At 53.3% G+C, this 27167-nt stretch overlaps 1 protein-coding gene across 5 annotated transcripts; it reads right to left on the bottom strand.

The window, feature by feature from the left end:
- Positions 1-1160: 1160 nt before the first annotated feature.
- Positions 1161-26689, bottom strand: Tnks1bp1 (tankyrase 1 binding protein 1). Of its 5 annotated transcripts, none has more exons than XM_052722953.1 (12): positions 26557-26689; positions 23661-23760; positions 21842-22469; positions 20370-20439; positions 15269-16630; positions 10995-13096; positions 4042-4408; positions 3640-3790; positions 3393-3529; positions 2348-2505; positions 2037-2109; positions 1161-1609 (listed from the first exon to the last, which is right to left on the bottom strand). In XM_052722953.1, exons 2-11 carry the CDS (start codon positions 23743-23745, stop codon positions 2049-2051), a joined length of 5121 nt encoding a protein of 1706 aa, XP_052578913.1. In that variant the 5' UTR covers positions 23746-23760; positions 26557-26689; the 3' UTR covers positions 1161-1609; positions 2037-2048. The 5 variants fall into 5 exon arrangements, with proteins under 5 accessions (XP_052578913.1, XP_052578912.1, XP_052578915.1 ...); XM_052722952.1 differs by lacking the exon at positions 26557-26689 and adding an exon at positions 26054-26218; XM_052722955.1 differs by lacking the exon at positions 26557-26689 and adding an exon at positions 26058-26167.
- Between the last annotated feature and the right edge of the window lie 478 nt (positions 26690-27167).

Here is a 27167-nt window from a genome sequence, read left to right as displayed (position 1 = left end):
TCGGGAAGCATATAAAATGTTTGACTTCGTGGGCTCACAGCTGGAGAGCAATGTGCCTCAGGATAAGCCGCACCTTGAACTGTCATCCATATCTGATTAAGTGATATTGAGAAAAGACCTTGGGTGGCTGGAATGTAAGCCTGGAATGTCTGTCACCGAAATGTTGCAATCCTAACCTCCAAGTTGATGGTGTGAGGAATAAGGGGCCTTCTGGGAAGTGACTGAGACTACAGGCATCATAAGTGAGATTAGTAGATTATAAGAGCCCTGGAGCTGCCTGGTCACTTCCACTGTGTCTGCACACAGTGGAAAGCTACCATTTATACACCATGAATTAATTCCTCTCCAGCCATGGAATCTGACAGCACCCTGATTTGACTTCCCAGCCTACAAATCCATCAGAAATAAATTCGTTTATAGGCCACTCAACCTATTGTATTTTGTTATAGCAGCCCAACGTGACTAAGACTGACTCCCTGCTCCCTCCTATGGAAGTGTGGCAGGATTCCAAGGCCCTAAGAATGGCCAGCCTACACGAGGAAGGACTTTGAACTCCAATGACTGAAACACAAGTCACCACACTACCAACCCACAGTGGACTGTACCGTAAGAAATAAAATTTTTTTGTGTCAATCTACTGAGATGGGGTGGTGGTGTTTGAATCAGCAATCAACCCACTACAACCTGTATACTCTCCTGCAAAGACACTAAGCCCAAAGAGTGGAAGGGTGGCGGGGTGAGTGGGGGTGGTGGTGACATATCTAATGTCTGAGTGAGCCCCTGGCAACAAGTTAATCCCACTGCATAGAGAACAGCCTAGATTAGCAGCACACATTTATGTGTGTCTGGGGACAGAGGAAGGAGACTCACCCTGAATGACCATGGTGGTACCCAACAGCTGGGAACCAGGTAGCACAAAAGCCAAGGGGTTCTCTCTGCTTCCTAGACACCATGTCTCTGCTCTGGTCTATCTGTCCACCCCACCGTGATGGACTGAAACCACAAGACAGCAAATCTTTCCTCTCTTGAGGTACTTGCTCAAGGATCTTGTCACAGAAATGCAGAGCTAAACTAACACAGGGAAGAAGTAGCGTTTCCCAAATGCTCCCCTAGAGTGGGAGGGATACGAGTCCCGCCACGCACCACAGTCCTGGGCAACACCAATTCCCAAAAAACTTTATTCATTGTTTCAAGTGGTAAAATGTCATTGGTCTCTGTGGGGCACCTAGCGGGAAGGAGGGAGACCTGGGGCGGGGTTTGGGGTGGGGCCCACCCATTACAAAAATCAAAGGCTTTTATAAAAAATGCTATAAATTGGTATCAAAAGAAAACCCAAGGGAAGCGGAAGAAGGAAGCGAGAGGGTGAAGGGAAGAGTGAGGGAAGGAAGGGCCAAAACCTCCCACCACTAGGTAAGGGAACCCGGGCCGGGAAGGAAGGTGTGGAAGAAGTTGGGACGGTGGTACAAAGTGCATAAATGTGCCTCCCAGACACTCCTCAGAAGTGGAGGGGGAAGGAGGCTGCAGTCTGAGCCTTAGCGGGGCTCCAGCTGTCTCCTCACTTGGGGACCCCACAGGAATGGCACTGCCTGAGACTGCCAGATGGAAGGACCTGAAATTGGGAGAGAGGACAGAGGTCAGAGAAGAGACGGGGTCCAGCTTCCTCTGCCCTAGGGCCATTCTGATTCCCTCATGGGAGCCCAGGGATGAGGCAGTCCCTACTAGGACCTCAAGTTAGGAGCTCTAAACTGTGTAGGCTAGCTGACCATACTAGGCCAATTGCAGCAGCTGAAGGACTGTCCCAGCACACAGGGGCACAGGCTAAGATGGAAGTCCCACGCCCTCTTCAATCCCAGGATATACTCCAGCCCCAGGAACAAACTTAGAGGAGCCAAGGGACCTAACCAGGTCTCAGTTCAGCTTCACCTGCTTCCTTCCAGCCTCTCATAGAAAGAGAGCCTTAAGGACCAGAAGAGGGCACAGGACAGGACCTCCACACCAGGCCCTACTCTCACCCAAGCCCAGGAACCTAGCCTTACCTTGGCCCCTGATCAGATCTTTTTCTTCTTCAGCTTCAGGGCTTGTAGCCAGTTGGGCGATGATCCTTCTGACCTGGAAAGCAGAGTGCAAAGGTCACAAAAGCAAAGTTTAAAGACACTGAACAAGGTGAGAACATCTACCCTCCAATCAGAAGAGGCAGACTGGGGTTCAGTTGCAGGCCTGGACTCCCTACTTAATGTGAGGCAGCTCAACCTCCTCTCAGCCTCGGTTTTCCACTTCTACAAAGTGGGTTTCCTCTTCTCAGGATAATACCTGAAGCTCAGGAGATACCTAGAACTCAGTTACTTACCCTGAGGATTTTTCTGGCTTGGGGGGTAACGTGAGGGGTTTCCCCAGCCCCGGGACCTTGCAGGACTTAGAACGCTGGACGGAGGACTCCTTCTGGCTTGACTTGCTCTCTGTCACCTCCCCCTCCTCAGCTGAGCGGTTCCGGGAGCGCAGCTTAGCCTGGAAGACACAGATGAAAGACGGACAGGCAGCAAGATTCAGAAGGCCAGGCCTTTACCAAGAGGGTGCAGCCCCCAAAACCAGGCCCAAACCCCTCTATAGATATAGACAGAGAATCAAAGATCTGCCTTCCTCAGAACTGATCTGCACACCTCGAACATCAGAAAGATATTGGAGAAACAAAATTCAGTCAACTAGGCTGAAAAAGAGTGGTACTTCCTGCACCTGTTTTTGCTTGTCTATCCTTTCTGCAGGCAATGTCCTTCCCAACCCAGAGCCAACTCCTGTGCCAACCTCAAGGCTAAGAGAAACTGCTTTCAAGAAACCCTGCCCAAGCCACCTCCCATTCCCAGCTAAGGTCAGGAAATAACTCCTTCTACTGAACAGCCCAGCCCATGGCTGAACTCCCCATTTACACCTTTACATCTGTCCCCCCTTCACCAGAGATACTCATGGGCAAGGGCCATGCCCAGCCCCAGCCCACACCCAATGCCCTGGAGGCTCTGAGATGAAAGAATATCCTGTTCTTTGTTCCATCAAACTTAGCACACTGAAAAAAGTTGAGCAGGGAACAAAGAGAACCTTCCAGAATCCGCTTTAGCACAATAAGAGAAGAGATGGGAGAAGGAACGGATGGATGAATAGATGGATGGATGGATGGATGGGTGGGTGGGTGGGTGGGTGGATGGATGGATGGATGGATGGATAGATGGATGGGTGGGTGGATGCGTTGGTAGATGGATGGATGGATGGTTGGATTGGTGGGTGGATGGATGGGTTGGTAGATGGATAGATGGATTGACTGATGGATGGACAAACAAACGGATGGAAGGAAACGCTGGGTGCAAGGCTGGCAGAGCAGTGTGTGCTGAATGATCAGATGGTACCTTCAAGGCTGATGGACTCAGGCCAGGAAAGAGGTTGACTTTCAGCCCTTTGGTGCCCAAGGACATCCGTGTCCGGCGGCTCTGAGGCTCCTCCACTACCTCCTCATCTGAAGATGGTACTCGGGAAGTCCTTGGCTCTGAAAATGTCAGGGGAAGGGTATCATTACCTGAGCAACATGCCAGATACCACCCTTACCCACAACCCAGCACTGACACAGACTCCATTTAAATGATACACTGATCATACCCGTTGAATCTTGGAACAGCCGAGTCTCTGAGTCTGCTGTCTCTGACAGGCCCAGGGTACCCCCAGGCCGTATGGCTGGGGCCCGGTGTCCCCGCTTACGCCCTAGGTTGGCACGACTCCGATACATGGCACTATCAAGGATCTCAGTGTCCTGCTCAAAACAATACCAACATCATTGCTATTATTGACCCATATCCGCTTCACCACAGGGGCTCCCCAACATTAGTCCAGGAGCTGATGACCACTGCCGTTTCTCATTGCCATGAGATACCCACAACCTTTATCTGTCTCCCAGGACTGCTCAGAAAAGCTCTGAGAAAGGGGCTTTGACTCCATCACCCACATATCCTGACCCCTCCAACAGCCCATCCACCACCACAAGTTCACCCACTCTCCACTGACCTCTATGAAGGAGAAGTCCTCACTGGGGCAGCTGGGCAGAGGTCCTCTGGGAGGCCGTCGGGGGGGCAGGGCCGACCCCTGCTCATCTTGCCTAGCCCCCCCTGTAAGACTCCAGGTGCCATCCACCTCTTCTACCTGGCTGGCTTCCCCATCAGGCTGGGGCCTCGAGGAAGGCAAAGGGTCCCTGCTAGACTCCTTGGGTTCCCCTTGGCCAGCACCTGCAGTGGCTCCTTCCTCCTCCAACAGAACCCTGAGGCCTGAAGCTGCTGATTCCCTTCGAGTAGCTGCCTTTGGGCTGCTGGCTGCCATTATCCCCTCCAGAAGGCTCTGGGAGCCGGAAGGTGGGGAGCGAGCCAGGCACCTGGGGCTGCAAAGGGGATAGGCCAGAAACCAAAGTCATTCGCCAAGCAGTGAGACCTCGTTTCTCTCCCCTGAAGCACACAGCACACAAAGAAAGGAATGACCCTGCTTGGCTGCCTAGAAGGTCCCAGACGAGGCTTTATCACATACTACAGTCTGGGGGCATCCTTTATCAAAATGCTTGGGTTCAGTTTTCAAGTTCCAAGTTTTGAAATATTTAACGCATACATAAAATGCAATTTCTTTGTGTGTCAATGCATGTGAGCACGCGTGGTGAGGCCAAACAACAATCTCAGACACTGTGCCTGGCGTGCATGCATTCGTGCATGCACGCGTGCATGCGTGTCTCCAAGGACAACTTTTGGGAGTAAGATCTCTTCTACAATGCAGGTTCCAGAGATCAAATCTGTATAGTCAAGCCTTGACAGTAGACACTTACTGGCCCTGCTCCCTTTTTCTTTTGACATGATCTTTCATTGGCTGGGAACTTTCATCAAGTAGGCCAAGATGGCCGGACAGAAGTCCCAGAAACCGTCCTGTCTTTGCCTTCCCAGCACTGTGATTACAAGTGTGCACACTACCACATCGAGCTTTCCTCCCGGGCTCCAGGGGCCAAACTCAGGTCTGTAAACACTTTACTGACCGAGCTGTCTGCCGAGCCCCGTAAGGAGCTTTGTGGTTAACAAAACCTAAACAAAAAAGTCCTTTGTGTCTCACATTTACCTCACTTGTGTAGACTTAAGGTAATTTTATGGTAATTTTGGTTTGCCTGTACTTTGTGACCTGCCACTGGGACCAGGTATGGATTCCTGTGTGATATCATGCTGTGCTCAAGAAGTTTCAAATTTTACGGAGTTGGAGAGACAGTGGCTAAGAGCACTGAACGTTCTTCCAGAGAACTGGGGTTCAATTCCCAGAACCCAAAAGACAGCTAATTCTAGTTCCAGGGGATCCAATGCCCTCTTCTGGCTTCCACAGACATTGCGTGCACATAGTACCCAGCTATACATACAAACAAACCACTCATACTCATAAAATTAAAACATAAGTAAATCTGTCAGGCTGTGGTAGCGAATGCCTTTAATCCCATCACTTAGGAGGCAGAGGCAGGCAGATCTCTGTGGGTTCCAGGACAGTCAGGGCTACACAGAGCAACCCCGTCTTGAAAAAAAAACAAAACAAAACAAACAAAACAAAACAAAAGAAAAACAAACAAACAAATAAATCTAAAAAAAATGTTTTAAAGTTTTAGATTTTGGGTTTTAGATCTTTGGATTAGGATAGGTACCTGTACCTAAGCCCTTACATAAGTCCCTTTGCCTGTAAATACCCTGTATTCCCCTACGGAGTCACTAGGGAGGGAAAAAATAAAGATTGAAGCCTTTCAGCATAGCATCCAGCACTCAGGACATTCCCAGAAATCACACTTATTAGTGCTGCCCTAAGTTAGAGTGGTTCAAGCTCCATTCAGGAGCACGGGCCTGGATGGGCACACTTCCTGGAATAAGTCAAGAGTCAGCCCATCTGCCTTCACCCTCATCTCATCTCCAGCCCCTTCACACCTTAACTCTTTATCCCCCAGGCCTCACAGAACCTGGGCTCTCTAGAACACACCTGGGCAGAACACACGACCATCTTGGAACAAGTAGCTTCCTCCCCTCAAGTGGGAAGTTTCTCAACACCCACACTTTGATAGCCTCTGCGGAGCCCACATCACCCTCCAAAGCTGTCTTGTTCCCTTCCCAAGCTCACACAGCTACTCAGCTCCTCAGCTCTGGGCTCCAACCTACACCAGCCTGAACCTACAGCACCAGCCACCTTCAATCCTGTGTGTCTGCCTCCACTGCCTGTCTGGGAGCTCCTCAAGGGCAAAGCCAGGCTCCTTTTTGTCTCTGTGCCCCCAGCATCTCTAGCCGAGAGACGAGACCACACAAACAGGCAGGGTCACCTTAGACTACAGCACAGCAATGTGTCTTCTGCCCAATGCTCTCTCAGAACAAAGCACAGATACCAGGATGGCACCACCCACACCATGTCCAGCCGCCACTCCCTAAAACATGCTCACTCATCAGACACCTAGGGCAGGCGGGTGTGTGCTGGTACCCACCACACCTACCCACAGCACAAAGGCACACCCCGATACACGCACGGGTAGTGAAGGCTAGCGGGCAATGCCTGGAAGCGAGACTGCTAGGTAATCGGTGATACCGTAGAAGGTAAAGAATCAGGCAGGTGAGTCAACCCTGAGCAGGAAGATGAGACAGGGACAGGGAGAAATGTGTCAGTCTGTCCTTCCATAAGCTGCTGACAGATGGAAATTAGAGAGAAAGGGAGGGAAGAGGTGGTAGAGGCCACAGTCCAGCAAGACAGAGGACTCAGGAGCCTGGATGGCAGCCAAACCAGCTCACCCTGAAGCCAGCTTAGAGTCGGGAGCTGGCAACAAGAGAGCAGCAGTGGAACCCCACCCGGCCCGGACAACAAGGCAGCGGAGACGATGTGAGCCAACTGAGAAGGGACAGAAAGATCTACTCTCAGCCCACTGAAGACAGAAAGTAGTGAGAGACTCTGCTGAGTGGGCTCTAGGGGTGGCAGAGAACATGGCAGAGCCCCAGGGAATGCAGTGTACACCCACCCAAGGGCCTCTGCCTTCTGCATCGGAGAAGCTTCCCTCATTGAGAGCCCGGGGCATTCACAACCTAAGGGCTTTCTAGCAGGACAGAAGGGACAGGAACCTGGGTGCTAAGCGACTTAGGTTCTATCCTGCACCCATGCCAGCCTTGGCCCCAAGTTGCTTGCCCAGTCCAAGCCTCAGTTTCTTTATCTGTTAAATGGAAATTGAAAAAGTCCCAGAAGTTCACTGGGCATACTGGCAGGTGTCTGTAGTCATGTTTTATGACTACAATATGGTTGATACGTAATAAACATAAATTGCTAAGATGGTCGTCATTCTGATCAGAGGCTCCTGGCCTGAGAGGATGCCTCACCTAAACCTTCCACATAGACTACCCAATCTGAGTATCACCCAATCTGCCCAACGTTACCCTCCGACACTACTTGACATGCAAATACTGGAGACAGATCTGCAACATGTCCTGGTGTTTAAGGCTCTGAGACCTAAATTGAGGGAGGACCAGGGCCAGAGCTGGGCTGATGCATTTGAAGGGACCAAGTTGCCTTTGATACCAGAGAGAAACAGGAAAGGAACTCAGAGAGGACAATGAAGTCAGGGCCCACAGGAACAGAAAGGAACTCACAACCACACTCCCCCTGTGGGCCTCAGTTTCTCCATCCCTGAAATGGGGTGGCTGGAATCAATGATCTTTGAGTCTTCCTGGAGCCTACAAAGACTTCAAACTGGCTGGGAAGGTTTCACATTGTGGGAGTCCCAAGGACAGGAACAAGGGATGACCAAGAGGCCAGAAAATAGAGGATCCTGTACCAGCTCTATCAGACTCAGAAGCATCACTCGCACCAGGGTGAGATGGCCCTCTATCCAGAACTTGCTCCTCTCACACCACCCACCTCCATGCTAGTTTGGCATAGTTATTCCTGCTAGCAGTCCAACCAATGATTGCCATCAAGGGTGTGTTTGTTCACCATGAGGACCGCAACGGAAATGTCCCCAAGGGCCTCCCTTTATGGACACTTCACATCCAAACTTGCAGAACAGATGCAAATTCAGGTGACTAGTATATTTTTTTAAAGCAATTACCACAGGAGAGGGGGGATTTGTATCAATCACTTCACATGAGTTAACCTTCTTCATGAAAACTCCAAGAGAGCCTGGAGTAAATTCTCGATTTACATATGAGGATATGGGTCTTCAGATAAGGTCACCTGAGGAGAAAAGGCCACTGCTTCAGGTCACTTGCCTGATGTCACAGAGGTGTGTAGAGAATGAGGACCAGCGGATGGGCCCCAAGCCAGATTACTCTGACCCATTCTTAAGGACTTCCTGGTACAAAGGAAATCTCCAAATTTTTCTTGGAAGATAAGCATTCTAGTGCATTAATTTCCCCATGTCAGATGCTCACAGCACCAGCTTGTGGGGCATTAGTCAGGGAAGTCTGGAAAATTTGGTTCAAGTCCTAGATATGCTATCAGACACACTCAGTCCCATGCATGGTCACAGAGCACACAGCTCTTTCCAAAAACAGGACTGGCTTTCTTCAGGACATGTATCGGAAAACATGGCATCCACACGGGCCCTCCCAAACAATGACTTCCTTCCAGCTGTGGAAGAAACGTTTTTTCTTATATACAACGAGGTTCAGCTGCCTGCGTTCCAGCTAAACTCGAAGCTCGGGTGACAACACCAGATGGATCATGGTACCATGTCCAAAAAAGTGTGGGTGCTTTGAGGTGTGGGGATTCAAGCAGCCGCCCCATCGAAGCCATCCACATGCTGCCACTGTCCTGTCAGTGTGTGGGGAGCATCCTCCCTCCAGCCTAAACAACAGAACAGAATGCTACTCATCCTCCTCAAGAACCAGCCCCAGAGGGGCAGAGGGCAGAGCCCCACTCCTTAGTAATCTGTTTTGAATATAATGGCCATGCCTGAAAGCAGCTGATGGAAGGGAGTCAGAATGGCATACTGTAGCCTCTGTGACCTCAAGCAGGTCACACCATCTCTCAACCTAACAAACGAACAGGATCAAAATCCCTCTCCTGCTGCATAGGGCAATTGTGAAGATCAATGAATTGCTGCACTCTCAAGCAGAGAGGGCTGAATCTCAGGAAGAAAAATGAGAACAGGCACACGGAGCCCATGCTCCCTAGTGCCGGGACTCCTGCTAGAACCCTGGACCTCCCAGGTTAACGGGTAGAAACAGAAGCTCAGAGCCCAACACCTAGTCCAGACTCACAGGAACGTCCCCGCCCCCAACATTTAATTCTGCACATTCACAGCCCATACAGAGTCCACTGTAACCTCTGTCACTCCCTGTCCCCTGGTCCTCCTCTCCTCAGCCAAGTCACCTGAAAACACCCTTCCTCAGCTTCCCTTCCCAACCCTATGCTTTCTGCCTCCCTCTTCCACCTCCATGCCAAATGTCTCTCTCAACCCCCACCCAGAGCCTCCCTAGCCCCTTCCTGGTTCCTCCTGCTCTCCCCCCACGGCCATCTGCCCTTCCATTCAGAACAGCCCCCACCCAACACCTCTCTCTCCTGCCCTTCCCACATGCCTGGTAGGAAGCTCCCACTCTGGGACTGAAAAAGGTAAAGAGTTCTACACACTAAAGAGAAGAAAACCAAATCTCAATGGATGAAAATGTTAATGAAAGACATACCATGCCTTTTTCATACCCTTCCCACAGGTGTGAAATCACCTCTGTTGGTTTTAAAACATCCATGTGACAGATTGGTTGGTTCTTACCAGCCTGCCCCCGCCCCCACAAAAAGTTCTCTTTCCCAGGCAGCACCCCTTTAATCCCCCGCACTCAGGAAGCAGAAGCAAGTTGATCTCTGAATTAGAGGCCAGTCTGGCCTACATAGCGAGTTCGAGGTCAGCCAGGCTACAGAGAGAGACCCTGTCTCAAAAAACAAAAATAAAGAAAGACGGAAGGAAGGAAGGAAGGAAGGAAGGAAGGAAGGAAGGAAGGAAGGAAGGAAGGAAGGAAGGAAGGAGGAAGGAAGGTAGGTTGGTTTGCTTTCATTAACTTGGGGTTGGGGTCAAGGTCACAGGGCTGGGACTTGGTTCTCGACAACTTCAGATTCCTCAACCACTGCTCTTCTGGAATCTATAACAGAGCAGGTTGGATCACCTAGTTCCCAACCCCTTGGCCAGACAACCAGTCACCACCCACGGGTCACTTTCCACTACCTACACAAGCATCCTAGGAGCTCATTTGGCTTGAGGCCTACAGAACTCACCAGAAGCCGAGCTAGGAAGGTAGCTCACTTGGTCAAGTGTTTCCCTTCCAAGCATGAACACTTCAGTACAATTCCCAGATCCCATGTTTAAAAGAAAAAAAGGGGGGAAGGAGCAGACATAGTGGTGTGGGCTTGTCATCCCAGCAATGAGGAGGCAGAGTCGGGGTGATCCCTTGGGGCTCACTGGCCTGCCAGCATAACCTACTTGGCAAGTTTCAGAGCAGTGAGAGAACCCGTCCCAAAAAACAGTGACGGGAATGAGAGCAGAGGTAGTCATCCCATAGGCACAGAGCTTGTATATATGTGCTCACACACACAAGTGCACTTGTATATGCGCGTGCGCGCAAACACACACACACACACACACACACACACACACACACACACACACACACACACAACTCACCAGAAACCGCCAAAGATGTGGCAGATTCCATTTCCCCTGGACAGCCATAACTCAGTCGTCGAGAAAGCCCAAAACATTAGTTGCAAAATGGTACCCCAAATTTTATATTCATCCCCCCCAAAAAGAATGCATCTAAGTTTTGTTTCAAAGTTTAACATAAAATGTAGAATGTGAAACTGAGCATTCACAGCCCTAAAGGACTCCATTTTCCAAATACTACAGTCCAGAGAGAAAGCTGGTTTTACCTCCTCAGAGGGGTCCCTCATTTAAAAAGCAATTGCACAGCCCCTCCCAGTGCCCAGATAGAGTACCTTACCTGGCTCCCACGCCCGGGGCTTCTTCTGTATCCATTCCAGTGGCTTCAGGATGGGTCTCAAAGGAAGGTGATGAGCTGCCTTCACCCTGCGTCTCTGGCCCACTTGTCTCACCAACCCCCAGCTCCCTGGCCTCCAAGGGGTCTTCATTCTCCAAACCAGGGGACAAACTGCCACTATTCTTAAGATCTAGCTCTAGGCCAGGGCCCACTCTCCCCACCCCACACTCCCTAACTTCACTTGGGGCCCCACAGAGATTGAGGTTCCGGAGTCCCAAGTCCTGGGTCCAGTCCATCTGCCCAACTCCACAGCCCCGAGAACTTCCTGACTCTAGGTCACAGGACACCTCTAAATTCCTCAGACCTAGATTGTCACCCCAGTCTACCTGACCCACACCAAGTTCCCTGGGCTCTCCGGGGCTGCAGCCTGCCCCTGGGGCCATGTTTCTCAACCCAAGATCAGGTGTCCAATCTGCCTGTCCAACTCCTCGCTCTCTCGACTTAAGGAACTCTCCAGCTTCCACACCCGACCAGTCGGGCTGCCCCACACCACTCTCTCTGGCCTGGCTGTGCCCTCCTACCTCTCCCCGCCTTGGCAAATCTCTGCTCCTCACCTCCACGTCAGAAGGCCAGTCCTTCTCCCCAACTCCCATGCCCCTGGGCTCTTCAGAGCCTCCAGTTCCCAAATGACCGGCCAGATCCCCATTGTTCAAGCCCAGGCTGTCTGACCAGCCCATTTGTCCCACAACATTCTCTCTAGCCTCACTTGAGCGCCTGGAACTCACACAGCTAGACACTTCCAAGTTCCTGAGACCTAGCTGATCCGTCCAGTCCACAGCTCCAGCCTTGGTCTCTCCAGGTGGCACAAAGGGACCACCTCCCATCTTCTCGGAGGGGCTGAGGCCAGCGCCACTCGCTCTGTCATTACCAATGATGCCAAACTGAGAGCTACTCTTAGTAGCCTCCATGCGTAAGTCCCTGCTCCAACCTTGATGCCCGGGACTAAATGCCGCCTCCGACTGGGCTGTAACACCAAGGCTGAACTCCCCAGTCCAGCCTCGCTGCCCTGTTTCTCTGTCTTCCAAGTCGGCACTGCTAGGGCTCTGACTTCCTGCCTGCATTCTTCCCTGCAGCCCTGCGACCTCCTGGTTGGGCTCGCCATCTTGCCAGTTGCCCTGGTCTTTCTGCCTGACGGCTCCATCCTGCGACTTAGGTGTGCCGGGGCTCAGCAGGCCCCCAGACTCTCCTTCCTCCCGCTGGCCCGTGTCCCTGCTGGCCTCACGAAACTTGTCTTCGCCACTTGGGGTCTTCTTCTCAAACTCTTCATCCTGCTGCTGAGCTTCCTCGGGGCTGAACCCAGAGCTCAGGGTTCGTGCCCCGAATCCTCTGTCCTGTGAGCTGAGGGCCCCTGAGGCACCACCTCTGTAATCCCGTAACCAAACACTCTTCCCGAACTCCTGGTCCTGCTGGGCTGGGGCCCGGCTGCCACGGATGTCAAGCACAGAATCTCGCTTCTCAAACTCCCGGTCCTGCTCCTCAGCATCCTGGCTGCTATAGCTGCCGGAGAGGTCCTTCATCCCCAATTCTTGACCCTTCTCATCCGAATCTCTCTTCTCGAACTCCCAGTCTTGAAGGCTTGCCTCTCGGGCGCTGAAGGAACCCAAGGAATCCCTCTTCCCGAACTCCTGGTCCTGGAGCTCTTTGTCACGGCTGGAGTAAGTGCCCTGGGAATCCCTCTTCCCGAATTCCCATTCCTGTGTATCAGCCTCCAGGCCCTGAGTGCCAAGCTGAGCTGGCTTCCCTGCTGCCCACTCATGGACAGACACTTCGCCCGCATCCTGGCTGCCAGGGGCTCCTATCACCTCTTGGCCAAGGCTGCATCTACTGGCCCACTCCCTGCTGCTCCCCTCCCCAGATCCTTGCCCACACTTGCTGCTCCAGTCTCTACTCCCAGGGCCTGGGTCTCCAGCAGGACTCCTGCCTCCTAGGCTGTAGCTCTGAGAAGCATCTTGAGACCAGCTAGAAGGACCAAAACTGCTGGGATGCGAGTCTGCTGCAACCCCAAATTCACTCTGCAGGTCTTTCTGGGCCCAGCCAAGGAGTCCCTGGGAGATGGGGCAGGAAGGGGAGACAAACAATGCTTCGAGTTAATTGAGGTGGGAATCAACTCAAATTGAGAATGACGGCTACCTAGTGCCTCAGAGCCCCACTCGGGCAGGAGAATGCTGCCTAGATTTCAGCTGTGTGACCTTGAGCAAATCACTTAACTACTCTGGGCCTAAAGATCCTCCACTTTAAAGAGATACTTCCTACTATGTGTGACCTGTGAGTCGGGATCAATCAAGAGCATTTAAACAGCCTGGCACACATGGACTCTCAGTTGGACAGTCCTGTGATCATGTTTACAGCCCTTGGGCAAGACCTGGCTAGCTGCCAGGAGAAATCCTGCCTGAAGGAGAGACCTAAATATGCGCCTGGGGGGAGGGGGGGGGAACTGTCAATGAAGGGCAACCGATTTGCAGCTTACCTTGTGAAGCAAGGTACTGACACCACCCAGAGCTCCTCTAGCCCCCATGAGCAGCACCCAGGCCCTTCCAACCCTCAGCACAGCCTTCCCCAGGAAGACTCCGCCCCCAGCCAGCCCAGAAAACTCAGGGCACGAGGCTCCCTACACCCCCACCCAACTTTCCCTGACTCACCCCAGAGGGCGGGCGGGCTCGGGGCTCAGGGCTTCGGAGCCTGCCAGCCTCGTCCCGCAGTGCCGCGTTGGCCAGTAGCCGTTCCAGGACAGACATACTGGCTTCCCTCTCCCCGGGCCAGGCCATGCCCCCCCACACCTCCCCACTGACCACCCTGGGGCTGCTGGGTGAGCCAGGTACCAGGCCAGGGCTGGGCTGCTCCCCTAGCCAGGACCTGTCCGACGGCTCTGCTCTGGCTCCCGCCTGTCCTGGCCCAGCTCCCCGGGCTCCGGGAGCAGCTGCAGTTCTGGCAGCCCCGCCCAGAAGCCAATTGAGTCACTCACGTCCTGGGACAGACACACCTACTGCAGGAGTCAGTGTGGTGTTAACCCCTTCCTCCTCCTCCTCCTCCCACCTCCTCCCAACTCCAGCGGGCCTCTGGGGGCTCCTCCTTGCCTCCAGCTCCACCCCAACCAGTCCAGTCCAGGATTGAAAAATAGGTCTCAAAAGCCACCTGGATTCTAGCCCTTAAATGCAGAGGCAGCCTGGTATGAGAAAAGGCACAGAGCCGAAAACTGGGCTGGTCCTGGCTTAGGCCCAGCTACCAACTTGCTGGGTAACTCTGCATAAGACACCACTTCCTCTGGGCTTTGGCTGCTGGTCTACAAAACAGATCTTGAACTCAACGGTAATCCCAGTTGTAAAAGCCAACACTTAATAAACTATTTATAATGAGCCCAACACTATCCTCATACATGTCTTATCCTCTGACATGTCTTAACTCATTTACTCCTCTCACTCTCTGAGGTACAGCCTATCACAGCCACCACCACTTTACATACACGGAAACTGAGGCAGAGGGGAGAAAAGGATCTGATTCAAGGTTACACCTGGGCAAAGCATTAGTAGAGCCAGCTGAGCACAGGTAACATACCTATGCTGTCAGATGAACCCAGGCCCTCACGGTCTGCACACCTTTCCCTTGCATAATCTTCCCAGGAATACCAGGTTGACTACTTGGCATGTGCTATACCCTGCCTGAAGCACTTTCTCCATTTCATTCCAGGCAAGCAGGGGCTACCTCAGGAAAGTGCTGACAGCACAAGCCTAGCACTCAGGTTTAGATCCCCAGTACCCAAGAGAGTTGGGCACAGGGGCATGTGTCCATAATCCCTGCGATGGGGAGGCAGAGACAGGAGGATCCCTGGAGCTCACTGGCCGGCTAGCCGGCCTAGGTCAATGGGTGAACTGCAGGGCACAGTGAGACTGTCTTAAAAAAGTAAGGTGGACAAAGATGCCTGAGGTTGACCTACGCCCCCCCCCCCGCCCTCTCCCCCTCCCCCACACCTCTATGAAAGGACAAAGCATACAATTAAGGTTCACTCCTAAGACTGCTCAGCTAGTGCATGCTGGTGCTGGGACTAGAACTCAAAACAGCTAAACCGTAAGCACTACCCTATATGGCTCTGATAGCAAATGCAGAAATAGGAGGTGTGGGTCCACAGCTGCCTTATACTCCGTGGTCTCCATGCTAAAAAATGAAGCCCACCCAAACGCTACCGGCCCCCCACGCCCCATTCCTCCCTATGCCCACCTTACCTCGGAGCAGGTGCCCGGTGACTGTGCGTCCTTCAGCTCGGATCCAGCTGCCCGCCTGGCACTGCCTGAGTTGGGAGGTGGTGATGCCAAGAGGTCATCCAGCCAGCGAGAGCTGCTTTCAGGGCCTGTAGGCTCTGGGGACACCCTACAAGGGTCCTGAGCCTCTGTCCTGGGTTGGGTGGTCTCTGCCCAGCCTAGGGTCACCACCTCCTCCTCAGAAGGCAATGCCTGCCCCGGATCAGGCACATCAACAAAGAGGATGCAGGGTTGGTCAGGGGGCGTCGGATGTTGCTGTCCCAGTACTGGCTCTAAAACAGGCAGGGCTGCTTCCCTGGTGGCCAAAGTGATAGGAGACTCCTGCCCCGCCAGCGGTTCCTGGTCCTCACAGCTCTCCTCTGCCTGAAGTAAGGGGGTTCCAGATGGGCCCTCAACTGTAGAGGGGAGAACAGCCGGGGACTGAGGCTGACTCTCTACATCATCTCTCTGGGGTAGGGAGACACCTGGATCATTTCCCTGAACCCCAGAAATAGACCCTCCTGGGCTCTCTGGAGCTGATGGGGTTCCTAGTCCCAGCTGGGACACTCCTTCTTCCCTGCTGGATGCAGCCCAATTGCCAGCCTCAGCAGCCTCAGCGGCCTCACTGGCTTCTGTAATGGGAGATGGGGGTGGGGAATCCAGCCGCCACACACCCAGACCTGAGGGCCTTGTGGGGAAGGTCCACTCAAATGACTGTGACAAGCTCCAGTTAGACTCTGCCCCACTTCCAAAGGGACGATCTAAGTCTGGCTGGCTCCCCTGGTCTTGGGGCAGAGCAGCCAGGGAGCCTCCCAGCTTCTCTTGGTCCTGGCTAGGTGGCCGAAGCAGCACCCCTTCTGAGAATCGGCGCTGAGCCAGGCTGCTGGGACAGGGTTCTGTGCAACTCCGGGCTGCTGCCTCCTCCCCACATGGGAACGTTCGTGTAAGGTCCGGCAGCTCAGGCCCCTCCATCAGGGGCTGAGGCAAGACAGCTGGGGGCTGCTCTGGGCTATGGTGCCTTGAGACTGTCTCCACAGGAGAGCTACTGGGTCTAAGGGTTTCTGGGGCTGCCTCAGCAGGTAGCTCTGGGCTGGGGGAAGGGCAGGGACGCTTATCAGGCAAGGTTGCACTGGGGGATGCTGGAGTCACAGGGGGGCAAACTGAAGCCGCAGGAATTGCAGGACTCTGGGTTTCTGGAAATTGAGAATGGTGGGGAAAAGTCTGGTGGCTTGAAAGCTGGGGAGATTCGGAGGCTGGGATGGATTCGTTAGCTGGGAGGACTGTGCTGGTACAGCCTCCATGCTCTGAAACGGGGTCTGGACTTGGGGTGATCTGGGTCTTGGAAACCTGCAAGAGAAAGGTCAAGTGTTGTCACTCACTGCTTAGTTGGGTCCAAGCTCACACAGACCTTGGGTCAGCTGGGAAAGATCCAGGAGATGAATTCAAGTAGGGCTCCTCCCCCAGGTCATCTCCCCAGAAAAGGTACCCAGCTCTATTCACTTGGCATCCATCATTCTGACTACTTCAGTGGTTCAAAGGCTCACCTAAGGATCTCCTCCAAGAGGCTGAAGGTTTTTGGGCAAACAACACATGCTTAAGAAAGGGGGGAATCTGACCATCTAGGTATTCGTGAACTGAAGGGGAAGGTCTGGCCTCAAAGGACTACAAGTCCGTTCCAAGCCCAGAGCATCTCCCAGGAGCACCATCAAGCAGAGGAATGCAGTTCCATCCTCTGCTCTGTGCGCCCACAGGTCTCAGCGCTACCCAAGCAAACACGGAGACCACGGATTCGAGCAAAGAATGACGGAAGTCATCCAAGGCACATGGCTTCTAGTAATCCCAGTGCTGCCTCCTTTGAGCTGAATGTCTCCTTCCTACAGGGTCTCTCAAGGCCTCGGGTTCCCACATGTACTCTTGGGCTGATGCTAAGATCCACCTCAGAGTTAGATAAGGATTAAAAAAGATTGGTGTATGTGGACCCTGGGTATTGAAAAAAAAAAAAAAAGCCAGCTGTGGTTACTGGGAACAGAGAGAAGAGATGACACCAAGCCCTTGGTTCTCCCGCACTGTGCCACTCTGCTTGTCCCCACACAAACTAAGTGAATCCAGATACTTGCCCCGACGTCTGTGCCCCACCACTTGAGGTCGTGACCCCTCCAATGTCACCGCCTGCTGGATCTGGGTGACAGAAAGAATTCTACTTCTCCAGCCCCGCCCACCCCCATTCTCCTCTGCAATAACCCAGCTCCCAGACTGGTGCCTGTAAACTGCATCACTGATGGCCCACCCCTCTGTCAGTCTTCTGAAAGCCACTTATTCCTTGAAAACAGGAGCCCCTGGATTATTGGAAGCCTCCCAGCATCACTTGTACAGTTCACAGTGGTTTCAAGAGCAGAGTCAACTCTTCTGGCATCCCGATTCCCTAGGCTTTGATGCGGTGCCCTGCGTTCTTCTGAGGCCATCCGTTTAGCCCCAGTCCTTCCCCAATAACAACTCTATCACCACTGCCTCCAGTCTCAACTCTGAGTCTGCCACCAGCCCATTTCCTACTTGTCCCGTTCATTCTTTTCATGTTCCCAACTCTCTCATTCTTCAACCCCTCTGGGAAGCAAGGGTCAATGACCCCACTTCCTTCTCACAGCTCCATCCCTCCTCCTTGTTCTCAATTTTGTACTTGCCTTTTACACGGCACAGCCCTCAACACCCTCACGCTCCTCAGCATACTGTTTCAAGCTGTTTACACACAGCTCTCTGCCAACCCCAGCACCTGGGCAGCTAGCTGTGGCTGGAGAAGAACACAGAGCAAGGGCCCCTGGTCTCCCGTCAGACTCATCACTGACCTCCAACTGCTTCCGGAGTGCCCGCCAACCCTATGTACTTCCTTTCCTTTCGCCCCATACACAACGTATTTACAAGTCTCTCCTCAGACCTCCAACACCTTCCTATCTCTCTCAGCTGATGGCCTTGCTTCCTGTTCCCTCAGAACAGAAGAGAACAAACAGATTCTGCACCCTTTCCTACCCTCCACCAGGAGCAGGACAGGAAGCCGAAGGGCCCGATTCCCCTTCCAAGACCAGGCAGTGTCCTTGCTCCAGGCTAAGGCCAACCCCTCTTCTCTCTCCTGCATCACTGATTTTTCCCTCCCCACTTGATCATTCTCAGGGCACACCAACTGTTCTACTTTCTTCTGTCTTAACGGCTAACAAGAGAGAAAGACAGAAAGAGAGAGAGCTCACTCTTGGCCCCACAGCTCTCTCTCTAGCTACCATTTGCTTTCTGGAAGGTATTGCTTACCTTCCCTATACACAGCTCCTCCTGCCTCATGTCAAACAGGCCTTCTAAGTCACACCTTGCACCTAACTACTTGCCAGGGTCACTGACGACCGCCCTGTAGCTAAATCGAATTGATACTTACCAGAGGCAACCCAACAGAGATATCGGCAGCTGCTAGCACACCCCTGCGGTCCTAGAGGCTTCTCTGCTTGGCCACACTCTGGAGCTGTTCTGTCTCCACTGCTGTGCTCGGGGCCTCTTCCTCCAGTACACCACCTGAGCCAGTCTCCAACACCATCCCTACACCCATAAACTCCAGGACTTCCCTTCAAACACACTCACTTCTCCTAAATGTCATCACCCTCTAGCTAATCACCCAACTGACATTTCCATGTGGATGTCTAAAGAGCAACATGAACTCAACAAACTCAAAAGCAAACTCCTCATACGTCCCCCAGCTACGCTCTGCCTTTAAAAGCCCCCATCTTAGTAAGTGGGAATCTCATCCTGCCAGTTGCTAAGGCCACATGCCTTGGGGTGTTCCTAGATTCTGCATTCCTAGACTCTCTCTCCCTTCCTCCTCAAAGAAACTATGCATGGCCCCTCTCTATCGCCTACAGATTCCAGTCCAGATTCGACCACTTCTCACCAGCTCCAACAGCTGCCCCTGGGGTCCAAGCTATTACCATCTGTCCCTGGATCCAGCTAACCATCATCTCACCGGTCCCTGCTGCTAGTTGGACTTCGCTATAGCCCCTTCTCAACCTAGAAGGCAAGATGTCTCCTTACACCTAAGTCATCAGACGCAACTTTCTCCGACTTCAGACTGCTCAGTGGTATCTTCTCCTTGCTTAAGCCAAAGCCCTTAGAGGCCTCCAAGCCTCTGCCATCTAATACTATTGCCTCTTGATCCTCACTGCTACCCAGTCATCATCTCACTGCACCCCAGACCTCTTGGCTTCTTTGCTTCTGCATATGCTGAGTCCTCTGTCCAGAATGCTCTTCCTTCGGCATCACACCACTCACTACCCGACCTACGTAGTGAGGACTTCCCACTACCCTCACCCAGCACGTGACCTTCCCAATTCTCCTAGCACGTGTGCAACACCGTATACATCTGCCAGTTAATTTCGTGTCTGACTGGCTCCCTTTGGAAGGTGAGGTCCTTACAGCAGGCACAATGCATATTTTGTTCTCTGATGTCCCAACACACAGCGTACAATTACATGCAGTCAGATCTCTATTCCGGGGCACGTGGGACAGCCTCTAGCTGACATTGGCTCTCCATGCAAGGGCCATTTCTGACATGGTTTGCTCAGGAAATTCGGCTTCATCAGAGACAAGGAATGAGCAGGAAGCCCAGACTTTTCTCTCTCTGAACCCAGAAGTACCAGCACAGCCAGGGAGGATTCTAGAGTCAGACACTTCAGGTCCTGCCTCAGGCCACGTGAGTTACTTAGCCCGAGTCCTGGCATTCTGAAAAGGGGCTTACGAGATCCTCTAGCTAGAGTCACCAAAAGGACTAAATTGGCTAATATTCCTAGGACATGCCCTGCACACAGGAGGGGCTTGGTCAGTGGTATGGGTATCATAAGTACTGCTCCTTTTGATCATCCACACTTAGCCACCTTGATAACCAGGAACACTGGCTGGGAGTTTTAGGAAAAAAAAAAAAAATCTGAGTCTTGGAAGCCAATCCCTGGGCAAGTCCATGGGCCTCAGTTTCCCCATCTAAACTCTAGAGCATAAGAGGAGATCTCAGATGACTCCCCAGCTCTACCACAGCTGTGCTCACAACACGAAGACAACTCACATCGGTAGGTGGCTCAGAGCTCGTCAGCTTAGCCAGGTCCCCGTTCATTGCCAGGCTAGAAGTGAGGCTCCTGAGAGGAACAGAGACAGAGGGGGGATGAGGCATATTGAAGAAAAGGAGGGAAGGTATCCCCAACCAATTTTAACAGCACCCCAAGGTTAAACATGCCCAGGATTTACTCCTGAGGTTGGCCTGGGATCACTTGGATAAAGAGGCTAGGTGGTGTCCAGATAATGAATGCCCAGGACATAACTCTCACTCCCTTCCTGCACACACAGGTTTAAATGCCCCCTCCCTTTTAGGAAGAGAATCATGTGTGTCCAGATCGCTCAGGGGTTCCTAAGAAGACAATGTCTCCCTCTCCTAGTCCCTAAGGGGTTAAAGTTCTTTTCTGGCCAGAACGTAGCTAGTCCTGGCAGCCCTACTGTTATTTCTTGAACAGTTTCGGGGGACGGGGCGTAGGGGTGATTTTCCAAGACTGAACCCTTCATGGATGGAAGGAGGAATCCAAGCTGGGAAGCAGCATGGTCTCCCAGCAGCCACGGTCCTGGATATGCAAAGGTTAATCTCCCAGCCCAAACACCAGGTGTTTTCAGGTGAGAGAAGGGAAAGCTGGAGGGCAGGGCAGGGCAGGGTAGGGCAGGGCAGGGCAGGACCATCAGCTACTGGCTCAGCCCAGACCACAACAGGTCTGGCCTCCACAGAGGGAGAGAGGCCTAACTATGCATCTTCAGGCTGGTGCTCTCTTGCCCTGGAGCCTTGGGTGGTCACATCCCTCGCCTCCCTCCCATGCCGTGTCTACTAACCCAAGGAGCACCTCCCAGCCAGCCTTCCTTTACATGCAGGCCAGCTATGGGTAAGAAACACATCATGGGAAAATGTCTCATCTCTCCCATCACACGCCTCATGCTAAGGCCGTGCCCCGCAGATCCTGAGAGCTAGCAGTTAAGATCACAGGCCTTAGAATCATATACACATTTGAATTCAAACTGAGAGACTGTAAGAAGTCACTCTGGAGCCTGGGTTTTCCAGTCTCTAAAATAGACCTAACAGTCCCGTCTTCCAAAGAGCATGTGTATGCATGTATTCAGTGGACTACAAACTGGTCTACTGAACCTTAAGACTCTCTGGCACAACACGCACCAACTCTATAAAGGGAATTATGGTGGGCTGGGGATGTGGTTCAGTGATAAAGCACTTGCACAAGGCTCTGGGTTCAGTCCCCAGCACTGTACACACACACACACACACACACACACACACACAGAGAGAGAGAGAGAGAGAGAGAAAGAGAGAGAGAGAGAGAGAGAGAGAGCGCAATAACATCACCATTTGCTACAGAGATTCTCTGAGATGTCGACAGGGTTGGCCTGCGTTCACATAATTAACCCAACAGTGAAGGTGACAGCCCAAACTGGAGCCCACTTGCTCCCTAGCCCCTTCAAGACTTCTTACCTCTCCTTAGCCCTTACCTCTCCTCGGGAGTCTTGCTATGTTCTTCCAGGTGCTCTGCCGGAGACTTTGCTGTCCCCTCCTGGGCCTGTCCTTTGGCAGGGGTCTTATCATCCTCTCTGGGTCCAGGGGTACCATAGGTCCGGGGGCCATATCGAGAGCTTCCATCATGGTTAAAAGTGAGGCGGGAGCCCCAGAGGCGGTCGGGGCTGGCAGGGATCTCCTTCCGAGGCTGCTCCATCTTGGCCAAGATCTCTTCTACCGTACTGGCCGCAAACCGCTCAGAGGAGGGACGGAAGGGGGCAGGGGCCTTCCGCACACCTCCCAGGGCAGCACACCGAGCTGGGGGCGTTAGAGGGGGTAAGTCTTCTTTCCCAGGATCCTCTTTCCCAGACTCTTGGGTAACTTCTCCTCCAGCAGGTGCCTCAGCTGTAGGCCTTGGGGCAAACGTGAGGGGCCGCTTGCTAACACCATAGGGCTGGGGTCCTGCCAGCATATTCATCTTCCGGGCAGAAGGCAGCTCAGCCAGGGGACCCCGAGGAGGCCGAGGCCCAACAGGAACCAGGAGGCTGGGCTTGGCAGGCAGAGCTGGCTTACTGGACAAGGCCCGGGGCTTGGGCTTGACAGGGGGCTTAGCCCGAGGGTCACCTATCCAAAGGAAGGATTCATCGGAACTGTCAGAAGAATCATGAAACATAATTTTCTGCGACTCCTGCTGCACCCCAAATCTCCCACCCTCCAACTTCAGGAAGTTCCCATCCTTCGAGGCTCAATTATACATTGCTTGTTCCATGAAGCCTTCCTGGATTTTTTTCACACCCCAGATGTAGCCTACTTTCTCCAAACTCATTCAATGTTTACCCGATCCCCTCCTTAAAAGCTAAAGCTATTTATGTTATGGGTGCTATGGCACCTGATTTCTCTGGCATCCTATTTTGCACCTAGCACAGATTCCTATTAAATAAATGAATGGACAAATGAGTATATTCATCTGCCTGACCCCACTCAGCACTCAGCCTGGGTACCCAATTTAGCCCTACTTCTTTATAGGGCCCTAGGTACCACATTTCCATAGTGAACTTTTTTTTTTTTTTTTTTTTTTTTTTTTGGTTTTTCGAGACAGGGTTTCTCTGTGTAGCTTTGCGCCTTTTCCTGGAACTCACTTGGTAGCCCAGGCTGGCCTCGAACTCACAGAGATCCGCCTGCCTCTGCCTCCCGAGTGCTGGGATTAAAGGCGTGCGCCACCACCGCCCGGCCCATAGTGAACTTTTTATCCTGGCTGAGCTCCCCCTGTCTCCCTGCACACTCCCAGGCCACCTCCTCAATGTCATCTGGTGTGTGATCAGGAATGCAAACTTACTATTGACCTATGTCAAACAGAAGTAAATCTGCCACAGGAAGAAAGGAAGAAAAAAAAAAAGAGCCAGAAATCTACCTTCTATATAAGGCTTTCTAATGCCAAATAAAAGACCTTGGGAATTACTCACGGCCACAACCCTTCTATAATAGAATCCTGTATCACCCACTCATTCAGCTAAGCATAAAAAAAAAAAAAGTCTAGACAGGGAGAAAGAAATGTACTCCATTTCTCCTGAGCTTCAGTGTCTCCTTCTCAAAGTGTTACTCGACCCATCTTAAAGATTCTGCTTCCACCCCTGCCGAGCTCTACCTCACGCTCACCAGGTCCCCAGGCCCTTGGGCGCTCACTTGACACTTGCTGCCTCTCATTTTGACACAACTGTCACTCGGCTACCTGGCGGGACAGAATAGGGGTGCAGCCTCTGCCCTCCCCACCCTCCCAGTCACCGGCCCCACCCTGCACCCATCACCCATTGGTACCTGGCTCCGAGCCAACAGGCGCCAGCTCCTCCCCCATCTCCTGGGGCAGTGGGGAAGCCATGGCAGTGCCTTCCCCGACTTTCATCACATGCGGCAGACCCTGTTTGAGAAAGGCGAAGCAGTGTAAGTTGGGGTGGCTGAAGACCCAGAGAGTGGGGGAGGGGGTGAAGAAGGAAAGGAGCTGGGCGAGGCAACAGGCTTGGCCAAGGAAGTCTATTTCTAACCTAGGCTGTGTGGGACAGGAAGAGAGAACTCCAGGAGGAGGTCGGGGAGGTCCCATCAGGACGGGTGGGGAAGGTCCCCACAGCCACATCCTCAACTCTTGCTACAACTCTCCAACTCTTGGCTCTGAACCTCAAAGATCTGGAGCATCAGAGCGCCACCTCTACTCACACGACCCCCAAACTCCCTCCTATGACACCCTACTTACAGTTCTCCAGACACCCCTCTTGGTTAGGCAGCCCCACTAGAGGTATCTACACTCCAGGCGGGGCAAGAGGGCCGGAAAGTCTCAAGTCTCGGGAATCACCTCATGGGAGACGGGAAAAACCCGCTCCTCCCCAACCTGGGGCTCCGCCCCACTGCCGGCCCCCCTCTTCCCAGTCTCCTCCCTCCCTCTATGGCTGGGAGTGGCTCCCTACCCCCGCTCCCCATTCTTCCTCCACATCCCTGCCCCCCTCCTCCTTCTCTCAGAGCTGTCTCATCCAAACACAGGGAAATAAGAAATAAAAAGTAAACATCTGGAATACATTTTTTTCCTTTAATTTCTCAATCGTTTTGGCTTCAGCTTGGAATTTGATGAGGTAAAGCCAGGGCCTAGTCCTGTTACCATAGCAATGGCCTCCCACTGGATTTCCAGGGCCTAGCCAAAGGGAAGGAGGAGCCGGCCCAGGATGGGAAGGGAGAACGGACTGGGCTTGATTACATGGGGGGGTGGGAGGGGGTGGTGACTTGGAGGAAAACTCCCCAGGGTTCTGCCTTCCAGGGCAGTCAGGGAGGGGCCTGCTTAGCCTGTGAAATGGGAATATGTATGGATCACTAGCCTGGAGATGGCCTGAAGGAGTTTTGAGGGACCAGAAGAAATTAAACCAGATGATAGCCACAGAGTAGCAGCTTGTCACAGGAGCTTCTCGATCTGATATTAAAAGATTTAACCGCTAAGTGGGCCTACCACGTTGGAGCTGTGTGACTTTTCCCTATCTGAAAAATGGGGTAGTAAGACCTGAGTTTCAAGCCACACAACACATGCAAAATATCAAGCAGGGAAGTGATAGGTTGGCCACTTATTAATGTGACTACATTCAGTGTCACCAATGAGCTAACTAACATCCATGGTAACCACCTATACCTTCCCCCCTAGCCTCGGCTGCATTCCTAGACCATTCCTTCATGCCCCCAAGTCACCAGTTCTTCAGGCACTCCACCTCCTCAGTTCCCACCCTGGCTGCTGAAGCACCCTCCCACCCACAAGACCCCCTCAGGCGCTGCAGCCTGGTGAATAGCGAGCACTGGCCCCTCACGTTCAAGAGCAAGGGAGAAGCTGCCTAACACATGGAATGCACACAGCCCTGGAGGGCAACCCAACCCTCAGGTGTTGCAACCTCCAAGTCCCCCTCCCACTCCAGCCGGTCTGAGAAGACAGCTCTCAATTCTAAAAAAACGACCTGTGGTGGTGCCCAGTCTTTGCAAAAAGACATCCCTATCCCCTTGACCCTGTCGCAGCTTATTTCAAAGAGGGTATGGAGAGAAACTCTGACAATATCAGGCTCTGATCAGCCAATTACCACGGGCTGTATGTATCCCTGGTGCGTGGGAGAATAACGCGCGGAGGGGGGGGGAGATGACAAGAAAAAATAAAATTAAAAATATACAAGACTGTTTCCTTGTCCTTGAACATTATTACAAGGGATATGGTGTGGGTGGTTAGAAATGGAGAAAAACTAGTCCAGAACAGAAAAACCCTCTCACCTGCGGGCTTGATGGACAGACACCTCTGCGGTTATAAGGGGCGGCAGAGATGAAAACAGGCTCCCAAGAGTCCCCAAGAGGGGAGGTGGCTACAGTAGAGAGGCCCCAGCCAGGAGCCCCAGGAAACCAAGGCCATGGCCTCAAGCTGCAGAATCGCAGTGCCTCAAGAACTCCGCACCCTTAATGGTCTCGGGGAGCCAGACAGCCCTGGGAGTAAAGGCTGCCCCCAAAGGATGGGAAGGAGCTAGGTAGCCTCAACCCTGGGCAGGCACCCTAAGGGCAGGCAGGGTCGTCTCTAAAGGTCTCTCGCTGGATGTGCGGCTAGTGCAACCAGGAGGGTTAAGTGTTGGGAGAGGGAGGACCAACAGGAAGACGGAACAGCCCAGGGCAAGGGGTTGTTTGGAGGGCCTCAGTAAGGGGCTTACGGACATCGAGCGGCCAGCCGAAGAGGAGGAGCAGACGAGGGTGGAGGAGGCGGGGGCAGCAGCAGCCGAGGACAGTGCGAGATGCCAAGCAGCCCGCGAAGGAACAGACCGAGGACTGGCGACGCGGATTGTGGGGGAGGCCAGGGGTGGCTGGGGGCGTGCCATGGGAGCCGGGGAAGGGGGCCGGGGAAGGCAGGGGTAGGAGGGGGGGGTCCCTGGAGCAGCTCCGCCCGCCTCCGGCCCCGCCCCACCCTCGCCTCTCCCCGCTTTCTTCTGGCTCCCGGCACGAGTGCCCTCCACCCCCGCACACACGCGCCAGCTCTGCAGCGCCCCTGCGTCCCCAGCGCCCCAGGCCCTCGCAAACTTTCCTGGTGACCCCCCCGCCCTCATCGCCGCCGCCGCCCCAACCTGAGGTCCTGGCTGCTAGGCGCGGGGTTCTTTCCATGCCCTTCCCCGCCCCCATCCCCGGACCCCGCCCCCTCCGGCCGCCGCCGCGCACTCACGCGCTCCCCCAGGATGGGCTCTGCTCAGCTAGGCACCCCGACGCCAGTGACCGCTGCTGCCGCCGCCACCGCCACCGTCACCGCGGGACCGAGCCAGTGCAAGCCCCGGGGCCCCTCCCCTAGTCCCGCCCAGGGCCACGCCTCCATGTCGCTCATGAATATTCATGTAGGAATCCGGGAGTGGGAAGTCGAAGCTGAAGCAGAGTCCGGCGCACCGTATGCAAACAAGCACAGCTCGTACATAATTATTCATGACCTTGTAAATGAGGGGCCGGTCCTGATTCAGACCTAGGCGAAACTGACGCAATTTTACCCCAGCGCCACCGAGATGACTGCCTAGAGAGGAAACCGCCCTGGACTGCTTTCCCTAAGCCTACACTGATTACAGCACCATAGAGCGCGGGCCGCTCGAAAGGAACCGTTGGCGGACTGAAGAGGCTTCCTGTTACACCTGAGTCTTCCTGGGAGCGCAAGCGACGTGGCCACCCCAGGTGGATAAATTCAGATTGAGAGCCACAGTGGGAAGTGGGGTAGCATTTTCCCTCGTGTTATCTGTTTAAGATCTCTTAGATACACTTCCCAAACACAAAATTTTGTAGCCCTCCCGTTCT

This window comes from Peromyscus californicus, unplaced genomic scaffold (genome assembly GCF_007827085.1).
Source record: "Peromyscus californicus insignis strain IS unplaced genomic scaffold, ASM782708v3 Scaffold_7__1_contigs__length_154581171, whole genome shotgun sequence".
Lineage (NCBI taxonomy): Eukaryota > Metazoa > Chordata > Mammalia > Rodentia > Cricetidae > Peromyscus > Peromyscus californicus.
The sequence above is the reverse complement of the archived record's forward strand: the minus strand, read 5'-3'. Positions and strand labels throughout refer to the sequence as shown.

Coding starts and splice junctions, on each gene's coding strand:
- Tnks1bp1 (XM_052722952.1), bottom strand. CDS start 26,218: ATGGCACGCCCCCAGCCACCCCTGGCCTCCCCCACAATCCGCGTCGCC. Junction 22,470..23,660: donor GCCTGTTGGCTCGGAGCCAG/GTACCAATGGGT, acceptor TCCTTTGGATAG/GTGACCCTCGGGCTAAGCCC. Junction 2,110..2,347: donor AAGCCAGAAAAATCCTCAGG/GTAAGTAACTGA, acceptor TCTGCTTTCCAG/GTCAGAAGGATCATCGCCCA.